The sequence below is a fragment of the Euphorbia lathyris genome, chromosome 7 (genome assembly GCF_963576675.1).
Source record: "Euphorbia lathyris chromosome 7, ddEupLath1.1, whole genome shotgun sequence".
Taxonomy (NCBI): Eukaryota; Viridiplantae; Streptophyta; class Magnoliopsida; order Malpighiales; family Euphorbiaceae; genus Euphorbia; species Euphorbia lathyris.
In genome coordinates, this window is record NC_088916.1 from 52,573,846 (window position 1) to 52,593,571 (window position 19,726).

The window sequence follows — 19,726 nt, forward strand, 5'->3', positions numbered from 1 at the left end:
AAAACCTGTTCTAGGAATAAATTTGGGTGGTGGTGGTGTTGAACTAAGAATGTGAGGAAGAAGATGATAGGTTTGAAGGGTAGATTCCATGGACATTCTCCATGCTTTGTAGTTGTTCGGATTTAGTTTGATGTTGATATTGATGTTTGTGGGTGGTTGTCTAGGTTGTTCAACATGAGTGGGTATAGGTTCTGGATGGACAGGATTGTTTGTATTATGGGGGATGGATGAAGAAATAAAATTATGTCTAACATTGGTTGACGGTGCATCAACAGTGTTGTGAAAAGAATTTGAGAAGAAAGATGGTGAGGGATCATGAGATATTTGGGTATTGTAACAAAACGGTGAAGTATGAGATTCAGAAATAACCTGATTTTTGTTACTGGCTTCAGCCGCCTGATATGCTGCTAGGGCAGCCAGAACTGATGGAGAAAATAGAGTTGGAGGTGTTGCAGATTGTTGTACCTGAACTGATGGCTGCTGAATCGGAACTTGTGGATTCCGTGTTTGTGGAATAGCCGCCTGATATGCCGCGAGTGCGGCTAGAATTGCCGCGTTTTGGTCCTGCGTTGGTGTCGCGGTTTGCCCTAGGGGCTGTTCGCGCACCGCTGTCGCGGTTGGAGGAATCGCCGGTTTCGCAAACAGCGACGTCGAAGGATGATTCTGCGCAGCGGCAACCGCGAGGAATGGTGCGGCAGGTTCCTGAATCTGGGCTTGTGCTCCGGCCGCTGTCGTTGCCGCGGCAGATGGCGCAGGACGTGCCTGGGCAATTGCCGCCCTTGCGCTGGCCGCCTGATAGGCTTCGAGCGCCGCGCGAACCTCCGGAGGGAAGGTGTCGCCGACGTTATGCGGTGATAGTGCGGCGACTGCTGCAGTTGGCGGATTGAGGAAGACGGAATCCCCGGTGACGAACGGCGAGGTAAATCGCCATCCCGACGACGCGAAGGAACCACCGTAGGCGTCGCTGGTTTTCTGGGCAGCGGCGGCGTCAGACGCGGCTGCGGGTTCGATCCGGATGGCAGCGACTCCGGCGGCTGCGGCAGTGGCCGCGGCTTTGTACTGTGTAAAAGTGGGTGATTGAGGATGATCAGAGGATTCGGAGGATGCGGAAGTGGATACTACTGATACCATATTGGTTGAATGATTTGATAATGATAGGAATATGGAGATAGACAGATAAGTAATAGGCACAATAATGAATTGAATCAGCTTAATGATTCTGGCTCAGAGGCCTTGTATTTATAGTGAGCCAATAATAGTTTGTATAGGAATACAATACATAAGTATAGTCGTATTGAAACTCTACCTAGCTAGGAATATAGACAGAATAAAACTCTAATTAGATAGGAATCTATTTACAGAGATAATTAGAATATTATCTCTAACATACATGTTATTTACTTTATATAATATAAAATTACAATGTCGAACTCTGTCTATAATAATAAGACGAAATAGAAGAGAGAATCTGATAACAAACAAAATGTAAATGAAATAATTAGATGCCCTTTTTAATTTATTCCCAATAAATGTCTCTATATAGGTAGCTTACTCACTTCTGCTTTCTTTATATTTTGATTTTCTTGGCTAGAGCTTAGTACTGTTTAAATTAAGAAACAAAGTTGTTCAAGTTTAATTAAATGGTATATATATATCATTGATTCACTGGGTTTCCTTCCTATTACAATTTTCATTGATTCGAGTTTCAATCGCTTGCTTGCAGGGTATATGCAAAGATGTTAAAACGGGGCCGAATCAACAAAATAAGCTTGGCGGAAATAGAGCCGCACTCTTCGTCTATGGTACGTGTATGCGTTATCTTTCAATTTGACACGTTGAGTTTTTAATGGTACATATGATATGTTAATTGTAGCAATGGAGGGACTGGAGAACATGGCATTTATATCAAATGCGATAAGTCTGGTTACGTATTTCTATGGATATATGAATTTCAGCTTAACAAAATCAGCCACAACTCTTACCAATTTCATGGGCACTTCGTTTTTGCTTGCTCTTTTTGGTGGCTTCCTTTCCGACACTTATTTGTCAAGATTCAAGACTGCTGTCTTGTTTGCTTCCTTTGAACTTTTGGTATGTTTTCCAACTTCCTTCATACTAATTCGGATTTTTCTGTATGAAATTATTATGTTCGAACACTACCTACTTATTCAGATTTTTGTCCAAAATAATGTCCCAAAAGAGCATTATTACTTGCAAATAGCTTGCAGGGGCGGAGACGGGGCCGGGTCCCTCCGGCCGCCGGAACCACCGTGGTCATGAGTAGTTTCGGCCCTTCCTAATATTAATCTATATAGACTCTATGTAGTAATATTTCATTGTTTAAAGATAAACAACTTAATTTCTAAATTAAATTTTAAATTTTTAAAACTAAAAATAAAAAAAAACATAAAAATGTAATAAATTTTTTAGAAACTAGCATTGAACTAATAAAAAAAATTAAATACATCTCATCATGTGTTAGGCTTGTCCAAAATTCAAAATTTCAATATTTGGACCTATTATGTACTTCCTAAATCCAAATTTCTAAATTTTTTTTGGCCTGTTAGGGCTCCATAAATCCAAATTTCTAATTTTTTTGGCCCAAATAATTAATTCAAATTATAACACGCATATATAAAAAAAATTAAACAAGTTCGATTTATCAAATTTTTTTCCTGAACGCACATGAAAATCGGCCCCCCAACCGAATAATCTTGTATTCGCTACTGATAGTTTGGTTATACATTATTTTTTGAAGGGTGTTGATTTAATTAGGATAAAGTTTCGTTTGACTTCTTTATGCCCATGTAACACAAGACTCTTTTAGTTTTTTCCTTTTTTAGATGTTAAAAAAAATACAAGTTGGATGAAATTCATGGGATTTCCTTGTATTTATTTATTTATTTTTATAAAAATAAGTAATTGAAGACAAATTAAAGAAATAGGATAATTCCTGTGTAAGAATAAAGTAACTTAATTCTATACATTCAATGGTTGAAGAACAAAAGATTGGGGTAAAAATCTCATATTTTACATACAAGAAACAATAACATTTTTTCATATATAAAAGATTTATGACGGGTACCGGTACCCTGGGGGTATTCCCATATCCGTCTCATACCCTTTTACATAGGGTACGGGTAGTTCCATTAGGGTCGGGTAATGTCGGGTACCCACGGGTACAGTACCCATTGCCATCCCTATTTGCAGCAGGAAGTCAAATGAAGTTCGATTTTCTTATTAGCTTAATGTTTAGGTACTATAAGTTGTAAAAAAATCATACTTCTTTACATTTTTTAAATCAGATGAATAGTTAACTCAATAATATCTGAAAATTATTGTTTAATCAGACTATTTGAAAAGAATAATCATACTTACTCTGCATTCAAACTGAAGAAAATCAAAATTTCATCCATTGAAGAGTATATTTTTATAAACGACAAAGGTGACTGTTTGTTTTGTCCACAAGTGGTTCATATCAATAACATAAATTAAAGACAACAACGGTTAAATCTTAATCTAATCAAATCAAAATTCAGTGACCAAACTATTACATATATTATTATATTATGAGCATGGCTTGGTCCGTTGACGATCCACTGATTTTTTTCCTCTAACGACACTGAGCTTGATTAAAGTATCTCCTAGAAGTTCTTAATCTTCTTGTCCGGGAGTCCTGGACGGATGAATTTTTCACATTATGGGATTTTGACTATCCTAAAATTGAAAATTGTTTGAAATATAGTATGATCTTATAAAAAAAACTGATCCTCAACCCACCTATAACCGTGCGAAACTAAATAACTTTTTTTTTTATCTACTTTCCCCCAAAAATTAACTCATTTGTCATAAAATTACCCCATAAATTAAAGCAAAACTTATTCGATACGCATTTACTTAACCCGGGCGTGATGGATTCCCAGGGATATGTAACATTAACAGTACAAGCACACCTACACCAACTAAGACCAATACCATGCAAAGGTGTTGCAGCAGACCAGATGAATCAATGTGATGAAGCTACCGGTGGTCAACAAGCTATTTTATTCGCAGGTCTATATCTTGTTGCCCTTGGTACAAGTGGTGTCAAATCTTCCTTGCCATCCTTGGGAGCTAATCAATTTGATGAAAATGACCCAAAAGAAGCTGTTCAATTATCTAGCTTTTTCAACTGGTTCTTGTTCAGCCTCACCAGTGGAGCTCTTATGGGTGTTACTTTTGTTGTTTGGATAAGCACCAACAAAGGTTGGGAATGGTCTTTTATTATCTGTACTTTAGCTGTCTTTTTTGCTATCTTGTTTTTGTGTATGGGCAAGTCCTTGTATCGACATGACTCGCCTCAAGGAAGCCCCATCACTCGCTTTGCACAGGTATACTCAATTTTACAAGATAAGATCCTAATTTACTTTGCAACTTCATTAATGTTCTTGTTTTTGTTCATAATTGAAGGTATTCGTAGCTGCTATACGAAATCGGGAACTTCCAATCCCGGAGTCGTCACATGAATTGCATGAAATTTATGATAAAAAGGCAGGGAAGCAATGTGAAATCATAAAAAGGACTGACCAGTTCAGGTACTGTAAAATATTAGACATGAATTGGTGCATTACTTCACCAAATGCAGTACTGCTGATAAAATTCAAAAATATGCAGATTACTAGACAAGGCATCAATCATAAGGACTGAGAACGGTGCGTCTCCAGGACCATGGAGATTGTGCACAGTAACACAAATTGAAGAAACAAAAATCTTCATACGCATGCTTCCTATTATACTCAGCACAGTGTTTATGAACACATGTTTAGCTCAACTACAAACTTTCACTATCCAACAAAGCACAACTATGGATACTAATTTGCTAGGCTTTAACGTACCAGGCCCTTCAGTCCCTGCAATTCCCCTACTATTTATGTTTGCTCTGATCCCTATATATGATCGGGTTTTCGTTCCCCTTGCTCGAAAGATCACTGGAATTCCTACTGGAGTTCGTCATCTTCAGCGTATTGGAGTAGGATTAGTGCTCTCAGCAATATCCATGGCAGTTGCAGGAGTAGTCGAAACGCAGCGTAAATCTACAGCTATTAAACACAACATGGTGGACTCTACCGAGCCTCTGCCAATGAGTGTGTTTTGGCTTGGGTTTCAGTATGCTATCTTTGGAGCAGCTGATATGTTCACTTTGGTTGGACTGCTAGAGTTTTTCTATTCAGAGAGCTCAGCTGGTATGAAATCATTGAGCACGGCTATCTCGTGGAGTTCATTAGCTTTTGGCTACTTCCTTAGCACAGTCACGGTGGAGATAGTGAACAAACTTTCAGGTGGATGGTTGGCTAATAACAATCTGAATAGAGATAAGTTAAACTACTTTTATTGGTTATTGGCAGGGTTAAGTATAGTTAATTTTGGGTTTTATTTGGTTTGTGCATCTTGGTACAAATATAAGAAGGTGGAAGTGGAGGAGGTGAAGCAAGTAGAGAACTCCAGCCAACATGATAATAAGGGAAAGATGGAAATGGTAGGAGTTTAGAGTTTTCGAAAAGTTCGAAAACCAGAAATTCCTTAGGGTGCATTATTCCTAAGGATTTTTCCTTGTTGTTGAACTGAACTACAGTGTTTGACTCGTCATTTCTATGAAATAATACAAAAGATAATCCCACAATGACTAAACCAAATTAAACAGAAGATAATATAAGAAACCTTAATCATATGAAAAGGTGTGTCTGATTGCTGGTTGTTTCTGTTATCCAACAAAGTAAACACATGCCCTGTGCACATATAGCTATCTGATGGCTCATTCTATGCAGAAAGAATTCATGAACAACGGAAAAAATTCTTTAATTATGTACAATATCAATAAGGATATGGTGGAGCAAGGAATAGTACAAATGACAGTATGTTGCTATGTTTCACAAATATCAGCAACAGAAACTATTTACAACTATTTCATCCTACCATTTCACATCCAGTGTTAGAGCTTCAGACGGTACAAGGATAGATGGGAATTTTGTAAAAGAAATGTTAAACATTAAATTACTCCATGAATCTGAATCAACTGCAATAAAAGGTCTAACCTTTTTAACCATAATGGGTCTCAGCTTCTCAGCTTCAATTCTTGCCATTACTTCAAACCATAGCCGTTCAACTGTAGGCCTTGTTCTCCACTCTTCTGGGACACCCGTAACAGTCTCATTGCTTCCAATGTTCTTTTCTACTTCCAATCGGAAATTGATGATGGTTGACGCTTTAACATGTACTCTAAACAATCCTGAAGACATATCTTTCAGCATTGTGTCACTAAGAAAGATCCTCAACAACTTTCCAAGCCTATCGATCTTTGAAATTAAGAAATGACTGATCCGAGCCTTGTTCTTGTATTCTTTATTTTTGTAGCATTTTGCAGGTAATAACTCAATTGTCCCTTCCGGTAGTAGAGTTGTCTCAACAGGAGCATCTGGATTATTAGTCCTGTATGCAATCAGAGATGCAGAACCAATAACATGAATAGGAAGTAATGGCATGCACCACGAATGCCAAAATGGGATTGAACCGGCCCTTCTCTTCTTTGTATCACTTCCATTCACTGTGAAATTGTGATCAAAGGTGTGAAAAAGAGAGAGTTCTTCAGCTCCTCTTACCACTACTGTGATACCTTCACCCACCAGTAATCTTTTCAAACCGTTGTGTGAAACATTCAGCTGAAAGCAGTAAAAGAAACATAAGAAACTGCAACAACAGATTACTCAGAATAGACAGTAAAGTTGAAAGAGAGGTGATACAAGAAGGGTAATATATACAAATTATCTTAATGTAATCACAACCACAATTCAAGAAGCTTAAAATAATAAAATACTAAAGATAAAATTGCAAGTAGAACTAACAACACAGAAATGCCATAGCTGCATTTCTAATATCGTTCCAAATGCTATCAAGATTCGATGTAAGGCTTAAAGTAATTCCAAAATTAATAAGAACTATAAATCTGAAACACTCAGGTAGTCGTTTATTCAATCCAACGGACACCAAGAAACACCAATTACCAAACTAATTGGATGAATATATAATTCAATTGATTCTTATATTACACAAGCGAAAAAAGCGAAAAGGGCATATACCGGCAACGATAAGGCGAGCTCGTCTAGGCCACCGACCCTCAAATCAAAGGGACCATCCAGTTTCAAAGTATCAAGTTGAGCAGTGGAACCAGACTCCTTAACAAAGCTTCCGAAATTATCTTCTTGATTGAGCTTGTTCCAGGTATCTACTTCGTCCGGGAATTTAAAAAGCAAGGGCGTCTTGCCAAATCGGATCCGAAAATCGTATTTTTGAGAAGTACCAAATCTGATTTCACTCACGCGTAAAGTGGAATTAGTAGCTGCATCAAAATCCCAATTTTGCCTTTCCGAAATCTCCTTCAAAATGTCCTATTTAGAATGAAAATGGAAGTGATTCAACAGTAGATATGAGAATTGAGATTAGGAGTTACACAATACATTTGAACGAACAATAAAGAAATTGGAAGAAAGAACGTACCTGGAGGATATGGGTGTAATTGGAATGAACAAGGGTGAATTGTAGAGTTGGAAGAAAGGAGTAGAAGAGTAGGAGGAGGAGAAGGAGGAGAGGGAAGGGAGAAGGACGATTCATCGATTATTGATTCGACCCCAACGACCTGAGACTCGATTGAAATTGACTTCCGAGATCTCAATCTTGCTTTTTATTTTTTTTATTATTTAACTAATTCGAATTGCTCTGGTTCATTCATATAGCGCTCCAAATGACGATTATAACCCAAAATGTAAATTTGTCCTTGACATTTCCTTTATCTCTTTCTATCTTTCTTCATCTTTTTTTGAATGCCATATACAATTTGTAACATCCTAAAACCATTCTTCACAAATTCATATATGTTTTCATGATTGAATACATACATTTTAAATTTATCTCAATTTTATTAGAAATTTTATACGCATAATGCGATTAACGTACGATTAGTAGGTGATTAGTGCATCGTTAAAACGTAACGATTGGTTAGTGTGAGTTAATTGAGTTATGACCTAAATAATGAATAAATATGACCTTAATTGATTAAATTAGACTTATAGAATGCTCGAAATGAAATTTGGTAAATAAGCACCTCACTAAGCATGAAATATCACTCAATTAGGACAAATTGTGCCTCTTTGATTCAAAAAGAAATACAGATCTGATTCTTATCCTTCCAAGCCCCAAAGTTTCGAGTTCCTTGGCTATAAACCTTCTCATTTCATATCCTAACACCCTCCAAAGAAAACTTTTCCATTTTCTTCCATTTTTAAGGCAAACAAGTGAAGTTAGAAAGCATAGTAGGTGAAAGACACCAATTCAAGGTTAGTAGACTATTTTAGCATCTTTTTCTATGGGTCTGGGATTCTGAAATCTCTAGGTATTATGATAGGATTTTTTGTGGATGTGTTATGATTGATATTGTTAAGTTTTGGTGTTGTTTAAATTGGTTTTAGGCTATCTAAATGAAAGGTATACATCAAGTATCCTAAATAGAAATACAAGGTATTGTTTTCAGTCATCTTGTGACATGTTTTTCATCTTGATATTGTTCGAATTTGGAAATACATAAAGAAGAAACCAATTTAACAAACTCTCTATAAAATATGGGAGTTTAATTCAATATATAGATGAAGCTAACCTTGATATAGTATGACTACCTTGAAATTGAATGTCACGTGAGGAAGCCATGTTGATATAGCATTTTGAGGACCTTAGGGTCAGAAGTAGGAAATTTTATTTATATAAAAAAATTCCTATAACTACTTGGATTTTATACATGTAAAAGGATTTGGAAATCCATTGTGTTTATTGGGAGCTAGGTTGAGTGTATTATGGTAGATGCAAAGTTGGGTAGTCTGTTTCCTGGCTGGAAATATGACATAAGCATTTTCATGCCATATAATTTGTAGAAGTGATATTAATGTGAATTTTGGATATATTATTCCCATATATGTGTAGTTCTAGTGGGTTCAAGAAACAGGGCATTTAGATTAGTATAGAGAGAGTTAAGACAGAAAGTGTGCAAGTAGGTCATGTGAGGATCTAAGACAAAAGAAGTAGATTGTATGAACATTGTGGAGTTAGTGTTTTGTAAATATCATATAGCATTAATTAGTTTACATTTTCATTAAGCTTCCATTAAGACTAATTGTATAAATGTTATGTGACATTAGGAGGACAATATGTAATTGAACGCACACCCGATCTTGTAGAATGGATCAAACTGAGTGCAACTGTAAGCATATTGCTTATATATGTGTATGAATGTATATGGCTTGTGAATTGTTGAGTATGAGATGTGGTTGAATCTGATGTGAATGATGTGAATAATGTTTGAGTGTTTGTCATATGATGTGGTAGATACGAAAGTTATATGATTGAGTAAGTTGCGATGTTACAAATACAAATGTGGCATGTTGAGCCTTGTGAACGTACTTTAACTGAATAATGGTTGGATAAGAAAAGAATACAAGCTTTCTTAGATGGATATGTAAAATGGTCCTAGTTGAGAGGGCTATCGAAATATTGTGAGTCGGAAGCACATGTGTTGAGTTATATCCATAGTGGACTACGTGAGTTAAGTTCAACTCCTCCGTAGCACATATGATTGTATTTTAAATTTAGTGAGTCGGAATACATTGGGCCCGAGGACCATTCTACATATATTATCTAAGTACAGCAGGGTCCATAATTACTAAAATAGTCATTATTGTAATAAGTGCAACAAGTGACTATCTTTCTACTGAATATGCTAACTTGGTAATGATGATATATTCTGATATGTGTTCTTTACATTACGTTTGCATACATATATGCGCAATATGTTTATTGAGTAGGCAACTCATCCATGCCAACAGATTTTTACAGGATAGGTGGAGTTCTTCTTGTTTAAGGTCGTACCAGTAGTGCAGTTATCCATTCACGCCTAGGCATTTTGGAGTATTTTGATGTATTTTATTTTATGAATCCTCTATGTAGAATGATGACTTCGACATGTATTATAAATTGTAAACGCTTTTTCCTATGTATAATATGTAATGGATAGCATATATTTAATGAGTAAATGTTGATATGTTATTGAAGTTGACATGGAATAAGATTAACTTAAGAGTAAAATATAATGTACCTGATGTTGTGTGAGATATCATGTGATCCTAGTGAAGGGGTCATACAATTACATTATATTAGAGAGTATAAATACAGTACAAAAACTAGAAGGAATAACATCTCTCATCCATATAGGTTACAACTAGTATAAAATCGACAAATGGAAGAAAAAAGATTACAACGAGTAATAAAAAGCATAAAAAGTACAAAAACAACAAAGATATAAATTATATCTTTCTCATAAGCCAAATCTCGTTGAAAAATGTTAAAATCCAGTTTTCATCAACTAGGCTCTTCCGTACATTTTGGTATGAGTCTTTTCTTATTTTGCAACCACAAAGATCTGTAAATCTACATACAAGATGGACATTTTCCACTCTTGCTAAGACTGAAAAAAGGATAAACGAAAGAAGTATAGCTAGCAGGTGTAGATCTGGCGGAAAAATAAGTTCAATAAGGTATATACACTTCAAACCAACAAGAAAAAGGGAATCTTAAGCTAAAACTAAATCTAAGACATAGATGTGAGAAGTAAATCTGATTCGAAGGCTAGACGGAGAAAAATAAGGACAACGGTGAGAACTGAAAGTAAGACAACGGGAACAGTATGGAGCTGAGAAGAAGAAACAATAAGAGATAAGAAAAGGTAGAGACAAAGAGGAGCCTCTCTCTACTACTAACATTCCTTTTATCTCAACACTGAAGTTATTTTTCGCCTCTGATTTACTTGTCTATTTCTAATTTTTCTTAATTTATTTATTCTTAGGATTAAAGTAGCATGTGACGCTCACCTAATTACTAATATTTTTATGAAAAATCTTACATCAGAAAAGTACAAGTATAATAAGAAACTAGTAAGGAGTAAAACTTCTCACAAGTACATGCTGAAACTAATACAAGATCAACAAAAGGGACAAAATGACTACAAAGAACAAAAAATATCATAAAAAGTATAAAAAAACACAACCGAGCGATAAATCACATACTTCTCGTAAAATCGCAGAAAAGCAGTTACAATCCAATCTTCATAATTTAGGCCCTTACAAACATTCAGATATGGGTCATTTCTTTTATTGCAACCACGTAGATCTATTTATCTATGGACAATATTGTTGAAACACTTTTCCACATGATTTTGATTTGACAAAATTATTTAAGTTAATCCGTGATTAAGGGGCAATTAAATTTAAGTGCTTTGGTTTAATTGTACTAATGTGTTTGTTCAATGTTGAGTATAATTTTAAGTGAACAGAAATAAAAAGTACGGCAGAATGAAGTCAGCATGAGGCACGGAAGCTGAGTAAAATATGACTCAGCATAATAAAAGAAAAGTCATCTTCAGAACAAACGCTTGAAGATGAAGCTGACCAAAGAAGCTGAGTGGAACACAACTTAGCATAATAGAAGAAAAGTTCTCTTCAGAACAAACGCTTGAAGACAAAACTGATCGAGATGCACGGAGACAGTTTCGAGATGCATGGGTCAACTGGCCATTGGCTAAAAGACGAAACTGGCGCTAGAAGACGAACCTGGCAGAAGAAGACAAGCCTGACGCCTGCTAATTTTAGACGACAGGATTGGCCTGCAAAATCTGTATGCTGACCAGTGAATGACGCAAGGAGCTGTTTGAATTCAATGGATACATCCGAATTCAAATGATTGAGGCATCAGAAATTCACTATAAAAGGACAAGTCCAACTCTTGGATCCTTTGCCGAAGTACAAAAGAAAAAGAGCATACATACAAAGCACATTCAAACAAGAAAAGAAAATCTTACACCAAATTCCTATTTCTGTGTAAAAGTCTAGATTGAATTTGTATTCATCTAAAGTGTTCTTCATCTAGAAAGAACAGATTTGTATCAATTGTAAAAGTTGAGAGAGTGGTGCTGAGTACTCGGTTTTAGTACTCAGTGGTAGAGAAAATCTGAGTGTTTGGTTATAGCGCTCAGTAGGAGTTGAGTAGACGAATAGAGGAAGGTACTCTTGCATATTCAACTGCCTTGTAAACGGTTTGTGCTCTACCTTTAAAGAGCTCAGTATTGGATTGGAAAAGCCCGGAAGGATTCTAGGGACTGGACGTAGGCGGTGAGGCCGAACCAGGATAAATCTGCTGAGTAATTTCTAACCCTTTCTCTCAATATATATATGTATGTGTTGCTTGCTTAATTTACTCAGGATATAAATTGTATAAGCTGACACTGAGTAATCAGAGTGCTGAGTTGGAAGCTGACCTAAGTGTTATTTCCCAACTCGCAAGTAAAACGGTTCTAGTCAGCCTCTGACTAAAGCTGTCTTACATCTCTCTCGACCGTGCTGACTAAAACTGAGTTAGGTAATTTAAAGAATTGATTAAGTCAACATAATTAAGTGAAAAAGTTACATTAGTTCCTAACCACCCCCCTGGAACTAATTACACGGGACCAACAAGTGGTATCAGAGTTCAGTACCTCACTACTCAAAGATAAAACTATCTTGAGCTGATCCCTATAAATGGCTGAGAACAGCACTCGCTTCCTTCCTGGAAATCAAACAACACAGATACTCCCTGAGGGATTATCCATTAGTCGGCCTCCCTTGTTCTTCGGATCAAATTATACATTTTGGAAGAACAGGATGAAAAACTTTATTCAAGCTACAAACATGAGTGCGTGGCTTGCAATAGTTCAAGGCCCATATGTGCCTTACAAAACAGTAGACAACGAGAAAGTTGTTATGAGTGAAACTGAGTGGTCACAGGATGACCTTAGAAAACTACAAAATAATGCTTCGGCTATCAATATGCTTCACTGTGCGTTAGATGCTGCAGAGTACAATAAAATTTCAGGTTGTGAGTCAGCACAGGAGATATGGAAGAAGCTGGAAGTGACCTATGAAGGTACCAGCAAGGTCAAGGAATCAAAGGTGAATCAACATATGAGATTATACGAGCTGTTCGAGATGAATGACAATGAAGACATCTCAGAAATGAACGCAAGATTTGCCAACATCATAAATGAGCTGAAAAGACTCGACAAGAACTTCACAGAAGAAGAGCAGGTGAAGAAAATCTTGAGGAGTCTACCCAAAAGCTGGCAAGCTAAGAAGACGGCTGTGGAAGAGGCTCAGGACTTGACCACATACAAATATGACGAGCTGATCGGATCTCTACTGACCCACGAGATCTCAATGAAGAACTTTGAAGCTAAAGAAAAGTCAGAGGACAAGAAACAAAAATCACTTATCATGAAAGCTGACTCAACAGAGGCTGACTCATCAGATGATGAGGAGATGGCCATGTTTACCAGGAAGATGAAGAAACTGTTCAGAAAGAACGACAAAAACAGTAAAAGGCAATTCAAAAGAAGCGATAAGTACAAAGCTGAGCCCAGCGACAGCAGATACAGAAAGGACAGCTCAAAGCATGTCACATTCTTTGAATGTCATCAAACTGGGCATATTAAATCAAGCTGGCCCACTTTGAAGAAAGAAAAGAAAGGCAACAGAAAAGCAACGGTGGCAACATGGAGTGACAGTGATGAGTCAACCTCATCAGAAGCTGATGCCATGGAGTCAGCAAAATATGTTTTATGGTTGATGAAGCTGCTGACCAATGCCGATCTGAGCATGCTGACCTCTCAGATGAGTCTGACCAAGAGGAACACTCTAATGAGGTAACATCTCTTCTCATGCTTAGAAATGAATTGGTTAACGCCCTGAGTGATTTATATACACTGACCAAAAAGTGTAATAAGAAAATAAAGGCACTCAGCAGGCGATGTGATGAGATTGAGGAGGTCAAACTAAGTGATCTCCGACATCTTCTTCAGGACAACACTAGACAGGATGAAAATTTGAAAATAATGCATAAATTTGTCTCTGAAGTCCAATCAGACTCTAAGAAACTGAGAAAGGACATCACAACCATACAGAACCAGCTGAGTACATCGGCTAAGAAAAGGTTATATCCCAATGCTGAGTATCAAGGTATTGATCAGCATCGACAGTACACTCAGTAGAACAGTCAGTGTGACTGTTGTGGAAAAAGGGGACACACTATAAAGGTGTGTTGGTATGCTCAGCACCATCATGCTGACCAAAAGAGGAAATACCCTCAAAGGGTAATTTTTTGTGACTTTTGTGGTAAAGATGGCCACACCGTAAATGTATGCCGTCACAAAATAAAATATGATGCTTCACCTGTTCATGCTAACCAACGAGGACCCAAAAAGAATTAGGTACCTAAAGATGAATAGTTTAAAATGCAGGTGAGCCTGATGTGCGTGGAGAATTCAAAGCTTTGGTATATTGACAGCGCATGCTCGAGGCATATGACTGGTGATGAAACTCAATTCATCACACTTGAACGTAAACGAGGTGGAAGTGTAAGCTTCGGAGACAACAAAAAGGGTAAGATAGTAGGTTCAGGTACTATCGTAGGTAACCCTACTATTGAGTCCGTCTAATTAGTCAGGGGTCTCAAATATAACCTAATGAGCGTGGCTCAGCTGTGTGACAGTGGTAGAAAGGTTGTGTTTGATGCCACTGAGCGTCGGATACTCGAGTGAAAAACAAACGATTTGATTTTAACTGCCCCTCGCGTTGACAATGTGTACATGTTGAGTTTAGAAAAGAACTTTTCGAAAAACATATGCTTAGTATCAAAGGAGGATAACTCCTGGCTATGGCATAGGAGACTTGCTCATGTAAGCATGGACCTCCTTGCGAAATTAGCAAGAAAGCAATTAGTTGAGGGCTTGCCCAAACTTAGATTTGAGAAAGATCAATTATGTAATGCTTCTCAGCAAGGTAAAATAACCAAAAAGTCTTTTCAAAGTAAAAATATTGTCTCAACCAAGCGTCCATTGGAATTACTACACTTGGATCTTTTTGGACCTGTCCAACCACTCAACTTGGGCGATAAGAGATTTTCCTTAGTCATTGTAGACGGTTTCTCTCGGTACACTTGGGTCATCTTGCTGAGTAGCAAGGATGAAGCTTTTGAGACATTCTCAACGCTGATCAAAAAACTTGAAATGACAAAGATTTAAAATTAGCTCACATCCGTAGTGATAATGGCGGAGAATTCAAAAACCAACAGTTTGATGAGTTCTGTGAAGTCAGCGGCATTGACCACAATTTTTCTGCTCCTAGAACTCCTCAACAAAATGGGGTTGTTGAAAGGAAGAACAGAACATTAGTTGAAATAGCTAGGACAATGCTGAGTGAGAATAGGCTTCCAAAGTATTTCTGGGGTGAAGCTGTCAATACAGCATGCTATATACTCAATAGGGCTTTAGTTAGACCTATTCTTAAGAAAACCCCCTATGAACTTTGGAAAGGACGAAAGCCCAACATTGGATACTTTCGCGCTTTTGGTTGTAAATGCTTTATACTCAATACGAATGACAACCTTGCCAAATTTGATTCTAAAGCTGACGAATCGATCTTTCTAGGGTACTCAACTAACAGTAAAGCATATAGGGTGTTCAATAAATGAACTCAAGTCGTAGAAGAGTCTGTCCATATCGAGTTCGATGAAACTGGCCCTGCAGGAAAGTCAAGTCAGTATGTCGAAGATGACCCAAGCTCAGCTTTCGCTGACCAAAATGGAGCCGCTGAGTCATTACTGCACGGGCTGACCAAAGGTAAAAACGAACCTGAAATTACCTTTGCTGACCAATCTAAAACTGCAGAGATTGTTGAAACACCTGCTCTTGACAACTCAACATTACCCAAAGAAATCAAAATTCCAAGAGGACACTCGGAGAAGTCCATTCTTGATGCTGCTGAGAACAACCTGATGACAAAAAATCAACTCAGGAGATATCTTAGCAATGTTGCATTCGTCTCAGTCCATGAACCAAAGAATTTTACCGATGCTGAGCACGACGAATTCTGGATCAACGCTATGCAAGAAGAGCTTGATCAATTCAAAAGAAATGAGGTATGGGATTTAGTACCAAAACCTAGGAATCAAAAGACCATAGGGACTAAATGGGTCTTTAGAAATAAACTAGATGAGCAAGCCAATGTAGTCAGGAATAAAGCCCGACTTGTAGCTCAAGGCTATAGTCAGCAAGAAGGCATTGACTATGGTGAGACCTTTGCTCCCGTTGCTAGGTTAGAGGCTATACGAATATTATGTGCATATGCTAGTTTCATGAACTTCAAATTATATCAAATGGATGTTAAGAGTGCATTTCTTAATGGATTTATAAATGAAGAGGTATATGTTAGTCAGCCTCTAGGGTTTGAAGATCCAAAATTACCAAACCACGTTTATAAACTCAAGAAGGCCCTGTACGGCCTGAAACAAGCACCACGTGCTTGGTACGAGAGGTTGACCAGTTTCCTGCTGACCAGGAACTATGTCAGAGGCAAAGCTGACACAACCTTATTCATTAAGAAAAAGGGTAAAGATACCCTACTGGCACAAATTTACGTAGATGATATTATCTTTGGTGCTACTAATGAATCTTTGTGCAAAGAATTTAGTAAACAGATGCAAACTGAGTTCGAGATGTCAATGATGGGCGAACTCAACTTCTTCCTTGGACTACAAATCAATCAAGGGAAGAACGGAATCTTCATTAGTCAGTCTAAGTATGCCAAAGAAATGTTAAAGAAATTCGATATGGAAGAATGTAAGCCCATATCTACCCCAATGGGTACTGACACTGTCCTTTGCGCTGACGAGAAAGGTAAGTCAGTAGACAGCAAGTTATATTGAGGTATGATTGGCTCTCTACTTTATCTTACTGCTAGTAGGCCTGACATTCAGTACTCAGTATGTTATTGTGCAAGATATCAAGCTGACCCCAGGGAATCTCACCTTATAGCTGTAAAAAGAATTTTTAGATACTTGCAAAGCTCAGTTAATGCAGGTTTATGGTATCCAAATATAAATGACTTCACACTCATTGGATACACTGACGCTGACTATGGACGAGATAAGCTAGAGCGTAAGAGTACTTCGGGAGGATGTTAATTCCTTGGAAGCTGTCTAGTATCTTGGTTCAGCAAGAAGCAATCGTCAGTGGCCCTATCAACAACTGAAGCTGAGTACATTACTGATGGAAGCTGTGTGGCCCAGGTCCTACGGATTAAGCAACAGCTGGAGGATTATGGAGTACAAACTGATACAATCGAAGTCAAATGCGACAATAAGAGTGCCATTGACTTATCCAAAAATCCAATCAAACACAGCATGATGAAGCATGTTAGCATTCGGCATCACTTCATTAGAGACCATGTACTCAAAGGTGAGATCAAGTTAACCTATGTACCAACCGATGAACAACTTGCGGATATCTTTACGAAGCCTCTGGCTCATGAGCAATTTAGCATTCTAAGGGAAGCTATCGGTATGTCTAATCCTCTTCAATAAAATTTTATGTCTGATTGAATGTTGAGTGATTATCATGCTGAGTGATTTGTGCTTAATTAGTAACTACTGCATGCTGAGCTAAATATGAATTATATAAAATCACCTTATGCTGAGTCGACATACATATTGAGTGATTATCATAAGCTGAGTTACTAAGCATACGAATATTCCTTCTACGTAAAACTGGGCACTCAGAATGACAAAAACGTTTAGTATTCTAGATGCTGAGTAAAACCAGTAACACAAATAAATGCTAGCACATGCATTAAATAGCCACCTAGGATGACGTAAGCATAATAATTAGAAAACACATGCGCCGAATGTGTCATAAATGCCAGGATAATTGTCGATTGATCATCTCGATGTCAAACCGCCATTCCGACCTATCAGATCAACTCGGTACCTCTATAAATAGTGGACGAATTCCTACTTATCCCTCTTTACATCTGAAATCTTTGGCATTCAATCTCTCTCTCTCTTAAAATCCCAAAATCCTCTCAAAATCTCTCAAAAATAATCATGTCTGACGATTCTCAAAACATCTCCGGTGCCGATTACGATGACAATCGCTCCGATGAAAACCCACTGTCTCATGCTGAGCAGGTCTATGAGGAGACTTCAACTGAGTCTCAAGGGGATGGTCAGCATGACCATTCTAAGGTCAACACTCCGAGCAAAAACCCTCAAGCTGACCAAGCGACTCCGTCCAAGAAACAGAAAAAGAAGAAGAACAAACAACCTAAGGAGAAGGTATTCATTCCTGTATACAACAGTGTGAAGAACTGTGAGGTACTCCGCTGCCGTTGGTTTTCCCCAAGTTTTATCACGGCTGAAAAACCCTTTTGCGAGTGGATATCCAAAAATGGCTGGACCGAGCTATTCTCTCTCCCTGGTATCACTTACCCGCAGTTGGTAAGAGAATTTTACGCAAATTTAAGGGTTGACGAGGACAATGCTGACCACTTAGTGACCAAGGTCAAAGGCAAGGACATCATCATCACTCCGTCCTATCTCGGAACTCTGCTAAAACTGAAGACCAAAGGTTCAGAACTCAGAACCATAATTGATTACTCGAAAGTCGACTATCCTGTTGAGTTCTGCAAACCAAAGAATCACAAAGGGGAAATAGCCAGCACCTGCATGGGTCAGCCTCAGAAAATGGCTCATTACATCCTGACCAACTTCATATTCCCCAAGGTCAACTCCTCCTCATCAGCATCAAATTTCGAGCAGTGCTTCATCTGGCACATGCTGACCTACCAACCGCTCAACATGCCCGTCTTTCTTATCGGTGCATTTCAACGGAGGACTGGGAAACTCAGGATGGGCTCCGTAATCATAAGAATTCTTCAGGACTACCAAGTAAATATGGTCGAAGAAATTGAGATTTGGGGTACGGAAATCACAGCGGCACTGCTATTCGGGTTAGCCTATAATCAACCCATTAAATCCAAGAAAGGAAAAGGTGCAGAAGAAAATGAAGAAGGGGATAATATGATTGAAGAAGCACAGGCTGTGCCAACTAAGAAAGGGAAGAAGGTAATGGTTGAGAAGGAACCTGCTGACCGAACTAGACAGGACAAGAAACGGAAAGCTGACCAATCCGCTAAGGATGTCAACACAGCTCCGAGGAAGCTGAGAATAATCTCCAGTGCGAAGAAAGCTGCTGATGAGCAAGCGCAAGAGGAACCTAAGTCAGCGGAGAAACTGAAAAGGCAAGTTGAGCCTGAGGAAGAGAGTGAGGAAACCCCTGAGCAACCCTTGAAAAAGAAGAAGACTTTTGGGTTGAAACCGATTGATGCACCTCCTCTTGACTTTGTAGTCTCTGAAGACTCACACTTTGTGAGAAGCCAAGAAATTGATCTTGCGAAAACTCCCACTGACCAAGAAGAAGAACTGGGTGATATTGGAGGTCAGTTTCATGCTGACAAGACTGGCTCTGCTGAGCCAAGTGAGAAAGTTGCTGCTGAGCAAAATAAAACAGTTGATGCTGAGCAGATTGAGAATCAAACTGAGCAACAAGTACAGGACAAGGTTGTGGAAGGCCTTGATACTGACCTTGGTCCTATCTCTACCTCTGAGTCACTTGACTCTATTGCTGCTGACCCCCTTCTCAAACCAAAAAGAACGGCACAGGCAAACGACTCAAATGAAAGGCTCAGAAATCTCCAGTCATCGACCTTCTAGACGATTCTCCACTAAGGGA

At 38.1% G+C, this 19,726-nt stretch overlaps 2 protein-coding genes across 2 annotated transcripts; one reads left to right on the forward strand and one right to left on the reverse strand.

Annotated features, from left to right (window-relative positions):
* Positions 1–1,873: 1,873 nt before the first annotated feature.
* LOC136235746 (protein NRT1/ PTR FAMILY 4.5-like) lies at positions 1,874–5,720 on the forward strand. The gene is made up of 4 exons (XM_066025733.1): positions 1,874–2,091; positions 3,924–4,370; positions 4,450–4,574; positions 4,654–5,720. Exons 1-4 carry the CDS (start codon positions 1,876–1,878, stop codon positions 5,525–5,527), a joined length of 1,662 nt encoding a protein of 553 aa, XP_065881805.1. The 5' UTR covers positions 1,874–1,875; the 3' UTR covers positions 5,528–5,720.
* A 94-nt stretch (positions 5,721–5,814) lies between these two features.
* Positions 5,815–7,735, reverse strand: LOC136235744 (protein TUNICAMYCIN INDUCED 1). The gene is made up of 3 exons (XM_066025731.1): positions 7,531–7,735; positions 7,113–7,421; positions 5,815–6,695 (listed from the first exon to the last, which is right to left on the reverse strand). The coding sequence occupies exons 1-3, from the start codon at positions 7,642–7,644 to the stop codon at positions 5,949–5,951; spliced, it is 1,170 nt and encodes a 389-aa protein (XP_065881803.1). The 5' UTR covers positions 7,645–7,735; the 3' UTR covers positions 5,815–5,948.
* Positions 7,736–19,726: the final 11,991 nt, after the last annotated feature.